Below are 20,174 nucleotides of genomic sequence, written 5' to 3' on the forward strand. Positions count from 1 at the left end.
TACCCACTGGTCGTGCATGTGGAGCAAGGCCAGGGGCATAAATAATGAGCCCTCTGGAACTAAACAATAGGATGCCAAGGCCATGGACAGGAGCTTCAGGGCACGCTCCCCCTTTGTGTCCCCAGCATCACCTAAAATGCTGGCCACGTTGCCTTCTAACAGCATGTCGGTGATGGACGCAGGCACCATCTGCCGGTGCAGGGTCAGAGAGACGCACGAGGACTTGAAGGAGCCTCTCACGAAGGTGATGTGCACCACGTCCCTAGCAGAGGAGCAGAGAGGGCTGAGTAACCCAGCAGCGCCCCCTGCCGCCTCCCCGTGGGGCTCTCCCTCTGCCTCTGGCTCTGGGCTGCCCATTGGTGCGGACACTGGACACTGAGCTCCCTGTTTTGGGATCCGTTTGGCAGGGTCTCTCATAGTGTCCCCAGTGTGTCCGGCAAGCACCCCAGCAATTCCACACCCAGGGACGTACTCCACGGAGGCAGGGCCTCAGCTCACAGAGCTGGGGGACAGTCCGGGGCCCTGGCACTTTTGCTCTTGTGGTCCCCTGCCTCCATAGAAACATGAAAACCCAGATTTTACAACTGCGTTGGTATAAAGATGAATATGACCCAGGCTGGATTCCTTGCTATATGTTGGGTTTTTTGTTTTGTTTGGGTTTTTTTTTAGATGGAGTTTCACTCTTGTCACCTAGGCTGGAGTGCAGTGGCACAATCTCGGCTCACTGCAACCTCCACCTCCCGGGTTCCAGCATTTCTTCTGTCTCAGCCTCCTGAGTAGCTGGGACTACAGGCGCGCTCCACCATGCCCAGCTAATTTTTTTTCTATTTTTAGTAGAGACAGGGTTTCGCTCTGTTGGCCAGGCTGGTCTCGAACACCTGACTTCAAGTGATCCACCCACCTCAGCCTCCCAAACTGCTGGGATTACAGGTGTGAGCCACCGTGCCCGGCCTGGATTCTTTGTTATATGTTTTTGTTTTGTTTTTGAGACAGGGTCTCACTCTGTCACCCAGGCTGGAGTGCAGTGGCGAGATCTCAGCTCACTGCAACAACCTCTGCCTCCCGGGCTCGAGCAATCCTCCTGCCTCAGCCTCCCCAGTAGCTGGGAACACAGGCATGCACCACTACACCCAGCTAATTTTTTGTATTTTTTGTAGAGACAGGGGTTTCGCCATGTTACCCAGGCTAGACTAGAACTCCTGAGCTCAAGTGATCTGCCCGCCTCGGCCTCCCAAAGTGCTGGGATTATAGGCATGAGCCACCGCCCCGGCCAGTGTTATGTATTTACTTTTGTCTTCTGATTTTAAAATAAGTTAGAATGAAAAATTTAAAGGTGACCATTGTCTTTAGGAATTTTTTTTTTTTTTTATGTAGAATGAAAACTTTTTTCTGGAACCCTAAAAGTGTCGTGGGTCCTGGGGGCTACGCCTCCTGTGCCTCCTGGGGGTCAGTCTGCTCACTCCACTGTACATTCAGGATTACTCGCCGCAGCACGGTTTGGGAGAGCCAGAACTGGGCAAAGCCCAGCTGTGCAGGGATAATCAGGGCATCTGTGATGGAGTTCTTTGAGGTGTTACAAGGCCAACTAGCTGTGCTTGTATTAGGGTGGAGAGATGTTGAAAGATAAATCCATAGGTTAAAATAAACCCCGACCCTGAGCTCACTTTATCGTTATTCGATCCGAGGGGTCGATCTGGAGCATCAAGGGCAGAAGATTCCCGAAGGTTTCCACATCCGGGATCTGCTTCTCCTCCATTGTCTTCAGGACGGCCTTCAGGCTGCCTGGGCTCTGGCGGAGGGACTTCCGCAGATGCATGGCTTCTGTGCCCTGCACGGAGAGAGGACAACTCTGTGTATTCCCTTAAGTAAATGAAAACTAGGTCCCAGCATGGGCAGGGGACGACCAGGGACCAAGAAATCCAGGAGGAGACCAGGGAGAGCCAGGTGTGGCCACCGTCTACAAGAATGCCCAGAGACCCCAGGGGCCCCAAGCTCTTCCATAAGAAGAAATGGAGTTTCAGAGAAGCCAGTGGGTTGTCTCCCGGGGTGGAGTCCTGCCAAGAAAGCCCCCTGATCTAGACCCAGCCAGTAAGACAGCATGCCCATTTCACAGAGTGTGAGCATGCCCAGGGTCACACTGCCTGGGCTGGGGCTGGAGCTCAGGCTATTTCCAGGATGTCACACAGCCTCCGAAGTGGGAAGGCTCTCATTTCCCTGGGAGTCTTTCAAAGGAAGGGAGTGGCAAGGTGCTTCTCAGAGGTGGAGTCTGGGGGCCTGGGAGACCATGGGGAACCTGGGTCCAGCCAGGTGTCTGTCCTTTCTGGGGACCTCGGTGCCTGCAGGTGGTGCTGCGGAGAAGGGGAGCTTCCTTGTTTTGGGCATGGCAGGCCTTCCCCACTTTTCTCTTCTGCATATAGAGGATAGGAAGCGACAGGCTGGACTTCCCTGCCTCCCTGCAGCCAGAGTGACCTTGGAGTGCTCGCGGGGCCAGTGGGGCCCTCTGCCTCCCCTCCTTCCTGCCCACAGGCTGTGGCCATGGTGCAGGGGCCCCAGCAGGGATGAGAGAAAGAGCTGCATGCTAAGGATGTGCAGGAGGAGAGAAGGCACCTCCACACCAGCCTGGGGCTTGTGCATGAGACAGCCGGGTGTGTTCAGGCCCACACTGGGTTCCCGTTGCTTGCAACTCCATGCAGCCTTCATGCTCACAAGGGCACCTGAACTTGGCTTTTCTCCATCAAGAGTCAGTGACACCACCTGGAGGGCTGCTGCGAGGGTGGCGTGGGATGGTCTGAATATTACCACTGCTGTCATTATCCTGCTAGAGCCCAGCAGGTGCTGCAAGCTGAGGGGTTCTGAGGAGGGCAGGCCCCTCGCAGGTGGAGGAGGGGGCTCTGTGCAGCCTGCAGAGAGCCAGGGGAAGGGATGCAGAGGGGAGGCAGGGTGAGGCCAAGCCTTTTCCCCAGGCCTGGGCGCGTGGGGAGCAGCATGTGGGGTGTGGGGGAGGGAGGGCGGCTCACATCCATGAAGGAGCAGCTGGTCATGTCCAGAATGATGCAGCCCAGGGACCAGATGTCTGATTTCTGGCTGAAGGAGAAGTTGAGGGCTTCAGGGGCCATCCAGGACTTATGAAAGGGGTCTGTTGGTAAAAGCAAGGTGGGATCCCTGAGTCCTTTGCTCCCTGGGGGCAGGGGCTTGACAGAGTCACCCTGCCCAGCACTGTATCCCCTTTGGTGGCCCCCCGCAAGCAGCTTGAAACACAAGCCCTGCAGGTCCTCTTCTCAGAAGAGGTGGAGAATATTAACTGTGGGGAGGAAGAGGCCCCGATCAGCGGGAGCTTTGCGTTGATCTGGAGCCACTGAAGCTGTCCATCTTGGTGGGTGCCCACCAGGCTGGCCCATATAGGTGGTGTGTCTGTGTGCCCTAGATGGCTGTAGAAGGAGTTGGAAGAGGCACGTGCCAAGAAACTGTGCACGCCTCTAAACTTCTTGCCCCTTCTAAATGTCAGGACCTTGGGGGCAAAGTTACAGTTGCTCTGCCCTACTTTCTCAACTGGAACCCCAGACAGGGAGGCAAAAGAGCAGACTCCTCTGAGTCCATCAGTCCCTGGTTGGCTTCAGGCAGCCCCTCTTTCTCTGGGCCTCCATTCCCCAGCCCAACAGTAAAGGGCTGGACTCCAAGGACGCGTGCCATCTACACCTCCAATAGAACCAACCATCTGCCCGTCTGTCCACCCATCCATCCACACACACCCCATCCATCCATCCATCCATCCACCCACCCATCCACTCACCCACCTACACACTCATTCACTCACTCACCCACTCATTCACTCACCCACCCACCCATCCACACACCCACCCATCTACCCACACACTCACCCATCCATCCATTCATCCATACACCTACCCACCCACACATCCATCCACACGCACCCACCCACCCATCCATCTACCCACCCAACCATCCATCCACAACCCATGCACTCACCCATCCACCCACACACCCATCCCTCCAGCCACACACCCATCCATCCATCTACTCACCTACCCATCTATCCATCCATATATCCACTGACCCACCCACCCACCCACCTATCCATCCACTCACCCACCCATCTGTCCATCCACTGACCCACCCACCTATCCATCCACCCGCCCACCCATCCACTTACCTACCCTCCCATTCATCCATCCGTCCAACCATCCATCCATCCATCCATCCATCCATCCATCCATCCATGCACTCATCCAATCCATCCACTCACCCACCTACCCACTCATTCACTCATTCATCCACCCACCCATCCATATGCCCACCCACCCACACATCCATCCACACATGCACCCACCCACCCATCCATCTACCCACCCACCCATCCATCTACAACCCATGCACTCACCCATCTGCCCATACACCCACCCATGCAACCACACACCCATCCACCCATCCATCCATCTACTCACCTACCCACCCATCCACTCATCCACCCATCTATCATCCATCCATCCATCCACTGACCCACCCACCCACCCACCTATCCATCCATCCATCCACTCACCCACCCACCTGCCCACCCACCCATCCACTCACCCACCCTCCTATCCATCCATCCATCCACTCATCCATCCATCCATCCACTCACCCAACCACCTGCCCACCCACCCACCCTCCTATCCATCCATCCAGCCATCCATCCATCCATCCATCCATCCACTCATCCATCCATCCATCCATCCATCCATCCATCCATCCACTCATCCACTCACCTACTCACCCATCCACTCACCCACCCACCTATCCATCCATCCATCCATCCATCCATCCATCCATCCATTCATCCATCCACTCATCCATCCATCCATCCACTCACCCACCCACCTATTCATCCATCTATCCACCCACCTATCCATCCATCCACTCACCCACCCATCATCCATCCACTTACCCACCCACCTATCCATCCTACCACCCACCAAACCACACACCCACCCATCTACTCATTCATCTTCTGTCTACCAAGGACTGAGTGTGGCCGGGCACGGTGGTTCACGCCTGTAATCCCAGCACTTTGGGAGGCCAAGGTGGGCAGATCATGAGGTCAGGAGATCGAGACCATGGTGAAACCCGGTCTCTACTAAAAAAAATACAAAAAATTAGCTGGGCCCAGTGGCAGGCGCCTGTAGTCCCAGCTACTCGGGAGGCTGAGGCAGGAGAATGGCGTGAACCCGGTAGGCGGAGCTTGAAGTGAGCCGAGATTGCGCCACTGCATTCCAGCCTGGGCGACAGAGCAAGACTCCGCCTCAAAAAAAAAAAAAAAAAAAAAAAAAAGGACAGAGTGCAACCAGCAACTGCCATCCTGGGACTCTGGACTCCTCCTCTGTGGTTGCTGTCTCCAGCCCCCTTTCTCTGGCCATCTTTTCAAAGGAACGAGAACTCGTCTCCCCTTGCCACCCACCCCTTCATCTCCTGGATTGTTGTAGGACTCAGTGATCTACACGCAGCCAGTGCCTGGCACCCACAGACCCTCCGTCCTGGGCATTTTCATATCCTTCCTTCTGACACTTTCTTTTCCCTCCATGAGAGGCAACATTTTCTGGGGTACCACAAACAACCACGACTTTGTTTCTCTCAAATGTCGGGTGTCTGTGGGGCCCTGCCTCTGCCCCTGGTGGTGGCATGCCTGCTCAGTTGCAACCCAAAGGAGGTCTCTTTGGAGTTTACACAAGGCCAGGGCTTTGTGGGGACCTTCTGAGCAAACAGCTGTTTGATGTTGCCTCACTCCAGCACCCAGAGTGGCCAACACCGTCTGGATTCTAGGCGCCAACCCCCTCTCCCACAACCTGGGGGAGCCCCTGCTACCTTCCTCCGCACGAATATTCCATTTGGCTTTGTCTGTCATTAGCACGTTGGAGCTCAGGTCCTGCAGTTTGCAGTGGTCACTGCTGATGAGGATGATGTTGGAGGGTTTGAGATTCCTGAAACCAAGAGGTGGGTTTGCCTCTGGGTGCCAAGGGGCCACCTGGGCAGCCACCACCCACGACCCCAGGTGGGACCAGTGTGGGTGCTGAGCCTGACTCTCTGCTCCCTGCCCCACCTGGTTCTGCAGCAGCAGCCCACATCCTCCTCTCCTCCAGAAAATGCCCCATCTCAGCCTACTTTTTAAGCAGTTGTTTCCTATGTACAGAAATATACTCAATTATTTTAAATCGGGGGAAAAATCCTCAACCACAAGTAGGAACACACCCAACACTCCGAAGAGGTCCCTTAATTGACATGTTCACCTCCTTAGATATCTCAGCTACACATTTGCCTGGGGATTGATTTTTGGCCATTGTGCGACGTCTAGTGACATTAACACTGAATGTGGAATGTGAGCATTCCCTTTGTACGTATGGTCTGCGTGGTGTGTGTGTGTGTGTGTGTGTGTGTGTGTGTGTGTGTTTTAAGTCAGGGTTGCCCAGGCTGAAGTGCAGTGGCACGATCATAGCTCACTGCAGCCTCAAGCTCCTGGCTTCAAGCAATCCTCCCATCTCAGCCTCCATGTTGCTAGGACCACAGGCGTGCACCACCATGCCCAGCTGCATAGTTTCCCTCTTCCTCTTTAAATAAGATATTGGTGTTCAGAATTGGAGCCATCTCCCAGCCCCTTCAGACCATGGATTCTCCAGCCTGAAAGTTGTGCCGCTGGGGGTCAAAGGCTCAGCAGGGCCCACTCAGCCCACACTGGCCCCACAGCAGGCAACCCGGTCTCTCTTCTTGGCAGGGCTTTTGCCTCCTTCCTTTCCACGAACTCTAGAGCAGCCCGCCTGGCTAGCGCACACCCCATGCAGCTGTGCATGTGCACATGGCTTGAGACCACTTGGAAGAGCCTCTTTCAAGCCCGGGAGGAGCTCTGTAAGGTCCCATCCTATCCTGGCTGCACTGGCCCGGTGCACCTTTCTCCCCAGATCCTGCCCACGGGCACTGGCACCCGAGTGGCCTCAGTGCCTTTTCTCCCGAAGCAGCCAGCCAGTCCGCAGAGGTCAGGGGCCCCACTTACCTGTGGATGATGTCCAAATGGTGCAGGTATTCCAGCGCGTCCAGCACCTGGCCCAGCACATTCTGCATCCACTGGGGGAGAAGTAGGGGGTGCCAGGATGGGAGGGGCACCCTGTGCTGCTTTCAGGGGGGTGACACTCAGAGCAGCCAGTAGGATGGTGGTGTATCCTCTCCTTGCATCTTGAGACAGGCCTGAAGCCAGCCAAGCGCTCAGGGTGGAGGAGACTTCAGCGTGGTGGCTCTCCAGATGGTAAAGCCGCGGCGGCAGCCAGAAGGACTCTTGAGTTTCCAGACTCCACACTGCTGTCTCCATACCAGAGACCCTGGGTGCTGCAGGGGCCCCATCCCTGCACCCTACTCTGTGGCCCGCGCTGCCCCACACTTGCTGGGAGCTGAAGGCAGATCGGCCTTGCGGGTATGGGAGAGGTGGAAGCCTTCAGTGCCTACATGAGCTCAATCCTCTAGGTCATTCAAATGAAAAGAGCCCTGAGAGAGAATGCTAGGAGTGTTCTGCATCAGAGACAAGCTCCATCGAGTACCCAGGGCGGTGATTCTGAAGCTGGGCTCCTAGGGCCCCTGGATTCAGGGCCACCCTGGGGTGTCAGAGAGGGGCTGAGGGGGCAGGATGTGGGCGTCCTCCCACTGCCCCCAGTTAGAGTAGGTCTGCTGCACTTACTGGGTTTCTGGGAATATTTTGTGTTTTGAAGGGCTTCACTCACAAAGTCTGAAACTCACTCCGGGCCTGCCTCTGAGGCCCATGGTAAGAGAAGAGCTGTGTGCCCCGAAGAGCCCCTCAGGGGGACATGGTCCCCCCAAACACAGTTCTCAGGGTAAAAGCAGGCAGCATTCATCTGGGGTAGATGAAAGATCTAAATGTGAAGGCAAAAACAACCAAGCTTCCACAAGACAGGAGAGTATCTTCATGATCTTGGAGCAGGAAATGCTTCTTAAACTCCAAAGGCACTAACCATAAGAGTCAGCATTGGGAAAGCGAACTCCATTACAGTTAGGACTTTCCATCATCAAAAGACATCATTAAGAAAGTGAACTGGCCGGGCGCGGCGGCTCACACCTGTAATCCCAGCACTCTGGGAGGCCGAGGCGGGTGGATCACTTGAGGTCAGGAGTTCGAGACCAGCCTGGGCAACATAGCAAAACCTTGTCTCTATTAATAAGACAAAAATTAGCTGGGTGTGGTGGTGGGCACCTGTAGTCCCAGCTACTCGGGAGGCTGAGGCAGGAGAATCGCTTGAACAGGGAGGCGAAGGTTGCAGTGAGCCAAGGTCGTGCCATTGCACTCCAGCCTGGGCGACAGAGTGAGACTCCGTCTCAACAACAACAACAACAAGACTGACACAATGAAGTGCTGGCCTCCATGTGGATCGGGAATGCTCACAACTTGTGAGAGTAAACATGGGGCCAACCAAACCACGTCGGAAATCTGTTTGGAGCATCCACTGAAGCTACACACATGTACTCTACGACCCAATAATTCCACTCCTAGGTATTCATCCCAGAAAAGTGAGTGTCTTCCAGCAATGCTCATAGCAGCCTTATTCACAATAGCCCCAAACTGGAAGCAGCCCAAATGAGACTAGGTAAACAGCCTGCAGCGCGATCAGGCAGCAGAGTGGCAGCAAGCAATGAACACATGATTTGCTGGTGCATGCAGCAGCACCGCGGGGCTCACAACAGCAGGCTGAGGGAAGGAGACCAGACAGGAGTGGCAGCATGCCGGACGAGTCCATTTACAGGAACTTCAGGGACCGGCAGAACAATCTGGAATCATGGTCACCGACTGGGAACCTTCTAGGGTTAGGAACGCCTTCTGTCTTGATCTGGGTGGAAGTTGTGTGAGTGCATCAAACTGTGCACTTAAGATCTGCACACATCCTAGAGTGCAATGCCTCGAGGCATACATTTAAGAAAAAAACAAGGCTGGACTCCATGGTGCCTGCCCTCCCGCTGTTACTTTGCCCTGCGCCGCAGGGCCTGTGTCACAGGTCTAGGTGGCCCCCAGGCCTGGTGCCCCAGAGGACCTCACCTCAGAGTCAATGATTTTCTTTGCCTTCCTCTTATCCTCAATGACCTCCTGGAAGCTGAGCTCATTGAACTCCATCACCAGGCAGAGGTACAGAGAAGAGATCTGCTGGGACAGGAGGCCCTTAGCCAAAGGACGCCCAGGCCCCGGTGCTTCTGCAGGCTGGCCTGCTCCAGGGCCTCCCTGCGCTCAGCTGCCATTTGCAGTGGCCGTGGGAGCACTGCCCACTGGAGGGGGCTACAAGCCCCTCCTGCCCCACCTTCAGCTTCCTCTCTCTCCTCTCCCCATTCCCAGGCTCCACCTCCACTCCACACTCCATCCACACCAAGCTACTTGGACTTTCCCAAAAGCTGCACTTGTCCCCTGGCCACTGCACACATGGACCCCTCTGCCTGGACCACTACCCACCCCCTTCATAGGGATAACTACGCACCCTTTAGGGCTCAGCTCAGACCCATTTCCTCTGAGGACCCTGCCCTGGCCAGAGCCCCAGCAGACCAGGTCAGGGCCCCCAATTCTGTGCTCCCTCCCATAGGGAAATGTCCTCTTGGCTTCTCTGTACCCTCCTTGAGAGCATTAGGGGGTGCTCAGAAAATCTTTGGGAGTGCATGCAGTGAGGTCCCCTCCCCAAGACCCAGCTGGAGCAGAGGGAGCGTGTGAAGGGCCTTTCCTGCTCGGACCCGGGATTGTTGGCCCCAGGTGGGAACACCAGTGTGGACATCTCATGCAGGCTGGCGCCTGGCAGAAGGCTTCTCAGCCTCTCTTTACCTCCAGCACCCCTTGTGCCTGCTCAGCCTCCCGCTGTCTGCCTCAGTCCCATCAGAAGTGACTGGAAAGCTCCTGGCTCCTTGTAAAGACAAGAAGTCGTCCAGCCTACAGGACCCGGCTGCTGGACCTGAGTCTCCGTCCCCAATCAGCTGTTTACTAGCTGTGTGGCCTTGGAGAGCTCCTGAACCGGAGCCCTAGGCCCCATCAGGAGCACAGGGACAGTACTTCCTGCCCTGCAGCCCTCCTGGCACGTGATGACAGATGTGGTGCTGGTCAGTAAGCTGCACAGGGGCTGCAGGAGTAAGGGGCGCACAGGCCCAGGACGGCACCGGCGTCGGGTGGCTGTGGAGACGGGGGTCAACTAGCTCCTTCCATGAAAGTGAAAATTCTGTCATCAGAGGCACAGGCTCACCAGGACAAGCTCGGTGGCTGCGTGCAGAGCCCGGGAGTCAGGCCCATCTGGCCTGGCCCTCTGGCTTGGCCACGTACTAGCTGGGTAACCTGGAGCAACTTGTTTCTGTTAGCCTCTGTTTCTTCTTCTGTCAAATGGGTTAAGAACCCCTCCTGGCCAGGCGTGCTGGCTCACGCCTCTAATCCCAGCACTTTGGGAGGCCGAGGCGGGCGGATCACTTAAGGTCAGGAGTTCAACACCAGCCCGGCCAACATGGTGAAACCCCGTCTCTACTAAAAATACAAAAATTAGCCGGGCGTCATGGCACGCGCCTGTAATCCCGGCTACTCGGGAGGCTGAGGCAAGAAAATCTCTTGAACCCGGGAGGCAGAGGTTGCAGTGAGCCAAGATCACACCATTACACTCCAGCCTGGGGGACAAGAGCGAGACTTTGTCCAAAAAAAAAAACAAACTCTCCTGACGATGAGGTTTTTGGGGCTCCTATGAGACTATGCACGGAAAGCCCCCAGCATGGTACCTGGCCCCAGTGAGTGTTAGGTCAGGGGTGGCCGCGTTTACAGTCACTGCCATTGCCACACGAGCTATTCTGACAGTGGGGGGTGGGCGTGCTCTGGGCTCAGTCTGCTTGGTCCTGCAGCCCACTGCGTGGCGGCTGAGCCCGTAGGTGTCAGCTCTGACCCACCTCCCCATTCCACGTGATGAACAGCTCCTGGTACACAGAGATGTGGGCGTGCCGCAGCTTCAGCAGTGGCATCAGCTGCCAGGATAGAGCAGAGGAAACGGAGAAGTCAGTGCCTCTCCATGCCTTTCTCAGCTCGGGCTTCTCTGTCACACATCCCAACAAACATGCAAGCCTCGGGCTCTGAGCTGGGCCAGGGAGTGGGCTCAGGGAAGCTGCACGGTGGTTGGGAGCCAGGCAGTCCGATGTGGGTCCTGTCTCCAGCATGAGCTGGCTGTGTTGGGTGACTGGGCCTCATATTGTCATCTGAAAATGGGGGTCCCAGTGGAATCTGCCTCACAGGGATACCATGGGGGGTGAGTGAGCTGTGGCAGGCAGTGCCAGGAAGGTGGGGATCAGCCACAGCCAGGGCTGGCTGGAGGAGGTGGTGCAGACACCGGGAGGTGGGCACACGGAGAGGTCCCGGTGCCCCTGCCCTGGCGGAAAGTGCTTTGAAACATGCCCAAACAGGAGCAGATAGGGCTGCCTTAGAGACATGGAGCCAGACAGACAACTGCTTGGGGTGGAAGGTTGGGCATGAAAGCAGGTGGCCTAGTGGGCTGTGGATGGGAATCAGCAACGTGAAAAGCCACGGCGGTGTGCGGCTCTGGGCAGGCCCCATGCTCTTTCTTCCCATTTGTTACCGAGTAGCCTGGGCCCACCACTGTGCTTCGGTCACACTATACACCCAATAATGTTTGCTGGCCTAGCTCCAGAGCCAGCAATTCCAGAAGACAAACAAGTGACCATGAGATAAGAGGGGACACCTTCAAGCTCGTGGGAAATTCAAGAAACACAAAGAAAGGCTACTCGGAGGCTTTGCCAATCAAACCGAGGTGCAGCTGTTATCGCTATTATTGTAAACGAGTACGTTACTGCTGGGCAGCTCTGAATGGTAGAATTAAGGGTAATTTATATTTGTTTTCTTAAACAGTTCTGGTATGGGCGTGGTGGTACATGCCTGTACCCCAGCACTTTGGAGGCCGAGGTGGGACGATTGCTTGAGCCCAGAAATTCAGACTAGCCTGGGCAAAATGGTGAGACCCCATTGCTATTAAAGGAAAAAAAAAAAAAAGGTAAAAACAAAAGAAAACCCAATTCTGTATTTTTAAAATTTTCTGCTGTAATTAATAATTTTATATTGAAGAAAAAATATTTTAAAAAGTTATTGGTAGATTAACCTAGGGACCCGGCCAATATTTATTTATTTTTGAGACAAAGTTTTGCTCTGTCACCCAGGGTGGAATGCAATGGTGCAATCTCGGCTCATTGCAATCTCCACCTCCCAGGTTCAAGTGATTCTCCCGCCTCAACCTCTCGAAGTAGCTGGGATTACAGGCGCCCACCACCATGCCCAGCTAATTTTTTTGTATTTTTGGTTGAGACAGGGTTTCCCCATGTTGGCTAGGCTGGTCTTGAACTCCTGACCTCAAGTGATCCACCCGCCTCGGCCTCCCAAAGTGGTGGGATTACAAATGTGAGCCACCGTGCCCAGCCCAATATTTAAACTTTATGTTCTCTGGGAACATATGTTCTAAGTTGTCGGCACCTGCATTTAGCAGTGAGTGTTTGGGGCATGGACTCCCTTCATGACCTGGGGCTGCTGGCTTCACAGCTGAGGCAAAACTGGTGCTGATGCTCTATCCCTCCCTCCAGCCTTCTCTTCACCCAGGCACTCAACAAGAAGGTACAGAACACAGTCTGTGTATGCTCCATTGAGCTCTTCCAGAGGGAAAACTACCCTGAGAGTTACCTCCTCCAGGGCCTGACTGGCGTAATGGTCATCCATGCATTCCACCTGCAAGGGCACAAGAGCATGAGCTAAATAAACATGTAGCAAATCATCTCCGTTATCACTGCCATCACCACCACCACCACGACCATTACCATCATCTGCACAGCCACCACCTCCACCACAACCATCACCATCATTACCACAACCAAAACCAACACCACCATCACTGTCACCATCATCACCATCACCATCATCACCATCACTGCCATCATCACCATCATCACACCACCACCACTACCATTACCACCATCACTCCAACACCACCACCAACACTATCATCACCATCATTAACATCATCATTACCACCTTCATCACCACCATCACCATCACTGCCATCATCACAATCATTACCATCATCACCATCACCACCATCATCACACCACCACCACCACCATTACCACCATCACTCCATCACCACCACTGTCACCATCACCACTGTCATCGCCATCATTACCATCATCATCATATATTATCGCCATCATTACCATCATCATCACCACCATCACCACCATCATTACCATCATCACCATCATCATCACCACCATCACCACCATCATTACCATCATCACCATCATCACACCACCACCATTACCACCATCACGCCATCACCACCACCATCACCACTATCGTCACCATCATTAACATCATCATTACCACCTTCATCACCACCATCACCATCACTGCCATCATCACCATCATCACCATCACCATCACCACTGTCATCACCATCATTACCATCATCATCACTGCCATCACCACCATCATTACCACCATCATCACCACCATCACCATCACCGCCATCATCACCATCACCACCATCATCATCATCACACCACCACCACTACCACCATCACTCCAACACCACCACCATCACCATCATCACTATCATCACCATCACCACCATCATTACCAAAATCACCATCACCACCATCATCACCATCATCACACAATCATCACCATCATCAAAATCATTACCATCACCACCTTAACCATCATCACACCATCACAACCACCACTATCATTACCACCATCACACCATCAACACCACCGTCACCATCACCACTATTATCCCCATCATCACCAACCTCATCACCATCATTACCACCATCACCATCACACCACGACCACCATCATCATCACACCATCACCACCATCACACCATCAACACCACTGTCACCACCACCACTATTATCCCCATCATCACCACCATCACCAACATCATCACCATCACCATCACACCACCACCACCATCATCATCACACCATCACCACCATCACACCATCAATGCCACTGTCACCGTCGTCACTATCATCACCATCATTACCATCATCACCACCATCACCACCATCATCACCATCATTACCATCATCATTACCACCATCACACCATCAACACCGTCACCATCACCACTATTATCACCATCACCACCATCACCATTACTATCATCACCATCACACCACCACCACCATCATCACATCATCACCACGACCATAATCACCATGACCACCAACACCATCATCACACCATCACCATGACCACCATCACCATCATCACACCATCACCACCATCAGCATTATCATCACCATCATCATCACCATCATCACTGCCACCACCATCACCACCACTACCACCATCATTGCCACCTCCATCATCACCACCATCATCATTATTTAGCAGGAGTGACAGGCTCCCACCATTCCTGCCCCCACCATATGGCAAAAATGGAAGATATTCCTAAGGCAGAGATCTAAAAATACTTAGAGCAATGAGAACATCTTTGCTCCTGTTGCAAAGATAAGTTTAGGACAGCATAATATACGCTCCAAGAAATCAGTAAAGGATCCATTTTCAGACCGTCTTTAAACAGGAACATCTTGTTCTGGTTGGGAAAGCATCAATCTCACCACTTCATTCCTTACCCACATGGGGAAGGTTGTCTCCACGCATGGAATGTGCAGTGCTCTTCTCTCCTGTGCCCTCTCCGGGTGCAGGTGGGGAGGGCATGGAAAGGGAAGGGTGGTGGCAAGGGCAGCACGGAGCTTTGAGTCTGCAGCACACTTGGTGGCACAGGCCCTAGGTATATACTACCACTGGCTCTAATACCAGATCCTCACCCAGAATTTTGCTCAAAAGACTTATGAATGAAGTACTCTTATAATGGGGTGAATGCAGACCATCATGTAAAGTTAGTGAATTGTTCCCAGATCTATGGAGAGACCTGAGATGCCAGTGGCACTGTCCCGTGGAATCCAGGGCAAAGACACTGAGTGAGCCTTCCTGTCTTCCTTTCCTCCTGTCCTAGGGGGCATATGAGGAGGTGAAGTTGGCCAAAACATGGAAAGACTTGAAAATGTTACATTGTGGCCGGGCACAGTGGCTCACGCCTGAAATCCCAGCACTTAGGGAGGCCGAGGCAGGCGGATCACCTGAGGTTGGGAGTTCGAGACCAGCCTGACCAATATGGAGAAACCCTGTCTCTACTAAAAATACAAAATTAGCCGGGTGTGGTGGCACATGCCTGTAATCCCAGCTACTTTGGAGGCTGAGGCAGGAGAATCAACACCACCTTGAACCTGGGAGAAGGGGATTGCAGTGCGCCGAGATCACGCCATTGTACTCCAGCCTGGGCAACAAAAGCGAGACTCCGTCTCAAAAAAAAAAAAGCGGCTGGGTGGGGTGGCTCACGCCTGTAATCCCAGCACTTTGGGAGGCCGAGGCAGGCGGATCATCTGAGGTCGGGAGTTTGAGACCAGCCTGACCATCCTCTCCATGTTGATGGAGAAACCCCGTCTACTAAAAATACAAAATTAGCCGGATGTGGTGGCACGTGCCTGTAATCCCAGCCACTCAGGAAGGCTGAGGCAGGAAAATCGCTTGAATCCGGGAGGCAGAGGTTACAGTGAGCTGAGATCACACCACTGTACTCCAGCCTGGGCAACAAGAGCAAAACTCCATCTCAAAAAAAAAAAAAAAAAAAAGTTACATCGTATGACCCAGAAATCTCACTCCTAGGAATTTTTCCTAAGGAAATCATGGATGCTAAAAAAACCAAAACAAAACAAAGCAAAACAAAAAAACAAACAAAACCATAATGCTATAAGCATCTTTATCAGAGCTGTTTACACAAAGTGAAAAATTGAGAACAAGCTCAATGCTCAGCCCATGTGATAGGGATGGCTTGGGTTAGTTACAGCACATCAAGCAAGACGGGAGGCCACACAGTTGCCAGAGCCAAGAGAGGAGGGGGCTGTGGGAATGACATGAAACTATGTTTGCAATATAAAAAGGATGCTATCAACTTTAACGATACCATTCTCCTGAATCCAAAAAAGTTTACAAACGCTTAGGAAAAAAGACTGGAAGAACCCATAAACTCCTACCTACACTCTCTTTCCCCAATTTTTATTTAGAAATAATTGGGTGATATTTTTATTTTTAATTAAATTAATTAATTAATTAATTTAGACAGAGTCTTGCTGTGTCACCCAGGCTGGAGGGCAGTGGCGCAATCTCGACTCACTGCAACCTCCGCCACCCGGGTTCAAGCAATTCTCCCGCGTCAGCTCCCAAGTAGCTGGGACTATAGGCACCCACCACCATGCTCAGCTAATTTTTGTATTTTTAGTAGAGATGGGGTTTCACCATGTTGGCCAGGCTGCTCTCAAACTTCTGACCTCAAGGGATCTGCGTGCCTCGGCCTCCCAAAATGCTGTGATTACAGGGATGAGCCACCATGCCTAGTCATGGCTGATATTTTTAAAAGCTCCTCAGGCCGGACGCGGTGGCTCATGTCTGTAATCCCAGCACTTTGGGAGGCCGAGGCGGGCGGACTGCCTGAGCTCAGGAGTTCCAGGAGTTCGAGACCAGCCTGGGCAACACGGTGAAACCCTGTCTCTACTAAAATACAAAAAATTAGCCGGGCGTGGCAGCGTGTGCCTGTAGTCCCAGCTACTTGGGAGGCTGAGGCAGGAAAATTGCTTGAACCCAGGAGGCAGAGGTTGCAGTGAGCCGAGATCACGCCACTGCACTCTAGCCTTGGCAACAGAGCAAGACTCCATCTCCAAAAAAAAAAAAAGCTCCTTAACTGCTCAGAGGGCAGTCAGCCACACTGCCCCAGTGGCTTGTGAGACAAGGGGGCCAACCCCACAGCCAGCCAGCAAGGGAGCAGGGCAGGGGCAAGGACTCCAGGCCCAGCCATACAGGGTGAGACTGCGGAGCTGTACGGACTGAGGCCTGGCCCAGTAGCAGCTGCTGACAAGGCTCCTCCCGCTGTATGGCCAGCCCTGAACCTGCTGGGTCCCTGCCACCACCACAGAGAGGAGGGCATGCTAGGGACTCTTGCAGCAGCTTTCTCACCCTAGTCCCTCTGTTGATCTGGACCTCCCTGTCTCGGACACACAAAGGGCTGTCTTCCTGCAGGCCTACACCTCCCCATGCCCTGCTAGCCCTGGTGAGGAGTGTGGTGGAAGGGCTCAGGGCCTGGTGTGTGACCTTAGCCCTGTGTGACCTTGAGCCAGTCCCCATCCTCTCTGGGCCTGGCTCCCTTTTGGTAAAACTGGTGACCCAGCACTGGGTAGCACGGTGTCCCCCAGTGAGGTGGCCTGAATTCAAATCCTCTTGGAAATTGTGTGACCTTGCCTAGTCTGGCGCTCCATTGAGCCTCACTGTCTTTGGCTATAAACAGGGTCATTGTTTCTGCTTTACAGGGTTGACGGGGGATGAAGTGAGTCGGTGCCTGGCATACAGCACGTGATGCGTAAATGGTGGGTGGTGGTGGTGTTGGAGTAAAAATTAGCATTGCTTCCCCATCAAGGTGACAGAGCTTCACGCACCCCCACATCTACCCCAACCAGATTAGTCTCCACAAGTGTCAGCAGTGAGGAATCCAGCTGCCGCATCAGGAAGCTTCTCCAACATGGGAAGAGCTTGTATTGGGGAAAATCACAGTCACGGAACCACCTGGCATGGGATGCACAGGCTTGGCCTCTTACCTGCTTTATCACATGCTTGACTTTGGTTTCCATTTCCTCCACCACCAGGTTCACCCCCAAGGCCCCAGGATTCAGCTGGTACAAAACCTACCAGCAAGGAAGAGAGAAGCTTTCAGGAAATGCACACAACTTTTCCCTTTCCAAAAGCCCAGCTCCAACTCCTTTTCTGGCCCTGCTAACTCCCCTGTCAGGCTGGCAGAGCAAGTGGCTCCACCCCATCTTGCAATAGAGGAAATGGCCCAAGGAGGGCAAGAAGCCTTTCAATGGCAGAACTCTGATCTCACCTATTTGGGGCCGATTCTGGAGCTCTTCTACAACCCTGTATCCCTCCCCCAACCTGCAATGAGGACCAGCTGGGCACTCAAGTGCAAGAACCTCCCAGAGAAAAAGGGCTTATTCACTCTCTATAGACCTCTGTGACCTCAACTTCCAGCATCCACCTCCCAACTGGTTTCCAACAAGAAAGTAACCAATCTTGTGACTGGTACAATCAGGAAGCCATTGTGTGCCTGGCATGGTGCCAAGCACTTCACAGCCACCCTTTGCAGTTGACACCATTGCTACCTCTGTGTTTACATTGGGGAAAACTGAGGCACAAGGAGCTAGGTCCTTGCCTGAGGCTATGTCACTAGAAAGCAGGACACTGCCTGGGGTAACTCTGGGGGTCTGACCTTAGAGCCTGTGATTTGAGCCAAATCTGGAGAGATGGCCACCAAGCCAGAACTCTGTGCAGAGACCAAGTGCTATGGGGCAGGGGGCTGGGCCGGGGATTGCTGGAGGCTGACATTCATCAGAGGATTGGGGGAGGGAGGGCAGGACCCAGAGGAGGAGATATGAGGATGGAAGCCTGAGCCTAGGGACTCTCGGAGCCCATAAAAGTCTTAGGAGTCTGTAATCCAGCCTTGTGAGCAGCCTGCTCATGACACTGGATATTCTAAGCCAGGGGTCCCCAACCTAGTCCGTGGCCTGTTAGGAACCAGGCTGCACAGCAGGAGGTGAGCAGCAGGCAGTGGAGCAAAGCTTCATCTGTATTTACAGCCGCTCCCCATGGCTCGCATTACCACCCAAGCTCCACCTCCTGTCAGCTCAGCAGCAGCATTAGATTCTCATGGGAGTGTGAACCCTATTGTGAACAGTGCATGTGAGGGATCCAGGTTGCATGCTCCTTATGAGAAACAAACGCCTGATGATCCGTCACTGTCTCCCATCATCCCGAGAGGATGGTCTAGTTGCAAGAAAACAAGCTCAGGGCTCCCACTGATTCTACATTATGGTGAGTTGTGTAATTATTTCATTATGTATTACAACATAATAATAGAAATGAACTGCACACTAAGTGTAATGTGCTTGAATCATCCCAAAACCATCCTCCCGCCTCCATCTGTGGAAAAATTGTCTTCCACAAAACCGGTCCCTTGTGCCAAAAAGGTTGGGGACTGCTATTTTTTTTTTTCTTTCTGAGACAGAGTTTTGCTCTTGTTGCCCAGGCTGGAGTCCAATGGCGCTATCTTGGCTCACCACAACCTCTGCCTCCTGGGTTCAAGCGATTCTCCAGCCTCAGCCTCCCGAGTAGCTGTGATTACAGGCATGCGCCACCACACCCGGCTAATTTTGTATTTTTAGTAGAGACAGTTTCTCTATGTTGGTCAGGCTGGTCTTGAACTCCCGACCTCAGGTGATCCGCCCGCCTTGGCCTCCCAAAGTGTTGGGGATTACAGGCGTGAGCCACCGAGCCCGGCCAGGGACTGCTGTTCTAAGCCACAGCGGGCTGAGGGCAGAGCTGGTGTGAGAGCGTTCAAGCTTAGGCAGCAAATTAAACAGTAAAATGGAGCCGTATCTCGAATCAAGTCTATTTTTTTTCCCAAAAGCAGGTATATACCTGAAACGTCTATTTTTTTTTAATCTGAAAAACAACTTTACTTTAAAAATTATCTGGCCACCAGAAGCTCATCTGCTTCACCTCTGGCAACGCCCTATAGTCCTCTCACACAAAGACAATTCTTCCAAAGTGACAAAAATCTAACCCGCAAACTGTTTCCAAGCGAATGCATTTTTCACAAATGCTGAATCTAACATTTAATAAAGTGTGTATATCATGTATAGAAGCATTTAATTAAACATTTACTTTTATTTTGCAGCTTTCCTTTTGTGTTTTGTGAATTTTTTAGGTCTCAAACATTTTCACAGACCCACGCTGCAGGGGTGTTTTTAGGGGACTGGGGGCTCCCAATTATGTACTCGGGATGTTCCCGGGGGTCCTGCCTCGGTGGACCCAAGCGCACAGACCCCAGGCACGAAGGATAGTGGAGCTGCCCCACGCCCTCAAATACTCAGCCAGGGCTGGAGAATCCTTAGTCAATTCACAAAGGGGGAAACTGAGTGGCAAAGGGCACCCAGGAGGTCACCGTTGG

General features: G+C 53.1%; 1 protein-coding gene across 5 annotated transcripts in view; it reads right to left on the reverse strand.

Annotated features, from left to right (window-relative positions):
• Window positions 1-20,174, reverse strand: part of STKLD1 (serine/threonine kinase like domain containing 1) — a 29,307-nt gene that overhangs the window by 8,634 nt on the left and 499 nt on the right. For all 5 annotated transcript variants that reach the window (XM_055117502.2, XM_055117501.2, XM_055117504.2 and 2 more), the window contains exons 2-10: window positions 17,764-17,850; window positions 12,731-12,775; window positions 10,942-11,016; window positions 9,083-9,184; window positions 7,040-7,110; window positions 5,860-5,975; window positions 3,018-3,136; window positions 1,665-1,828; window positions 132-262 (exon numbers count right to left, since the gene is read on the reverse strand). In XM_055117502.2, coding sequence (XP_054973477.1) covers window positions 132-262; window positions 1,665-1,828; window positions 3,018-3,136; window positions 5,860-5,975; window positions 7,040-7,110; window positions 9,083-9,184; window positions 10,942-11,016; window positions 12,731-12,775; window positions 17,764-17,850 — 910 coding nt within the window. The remainder of the gene's footprint in view (window positions 1-131; window positions 263-1,664; window positions 1,829-3,017; window positions 3,137-5,859; window positions 5,976-7,039; window positions 7,111-9,082; window positions 9,185-10,941; window positions 11,017-12,730; window positions 12,776-17,763; window positions 17,851-20,174) is intronic.

Source organism: Pan paniscus, chromosome 11 (genome assembly GCF_029289425.2).
Source record: "Pan paniscus chromosome 11, NHGRI_mPanPan1-v2.0_pri, whole genome shotgun sequence".
NCBI lineage: Eukaryota > Metazoa > Chordata > Mammalia > Primates > Hominidae > Pan > Pan paniscus.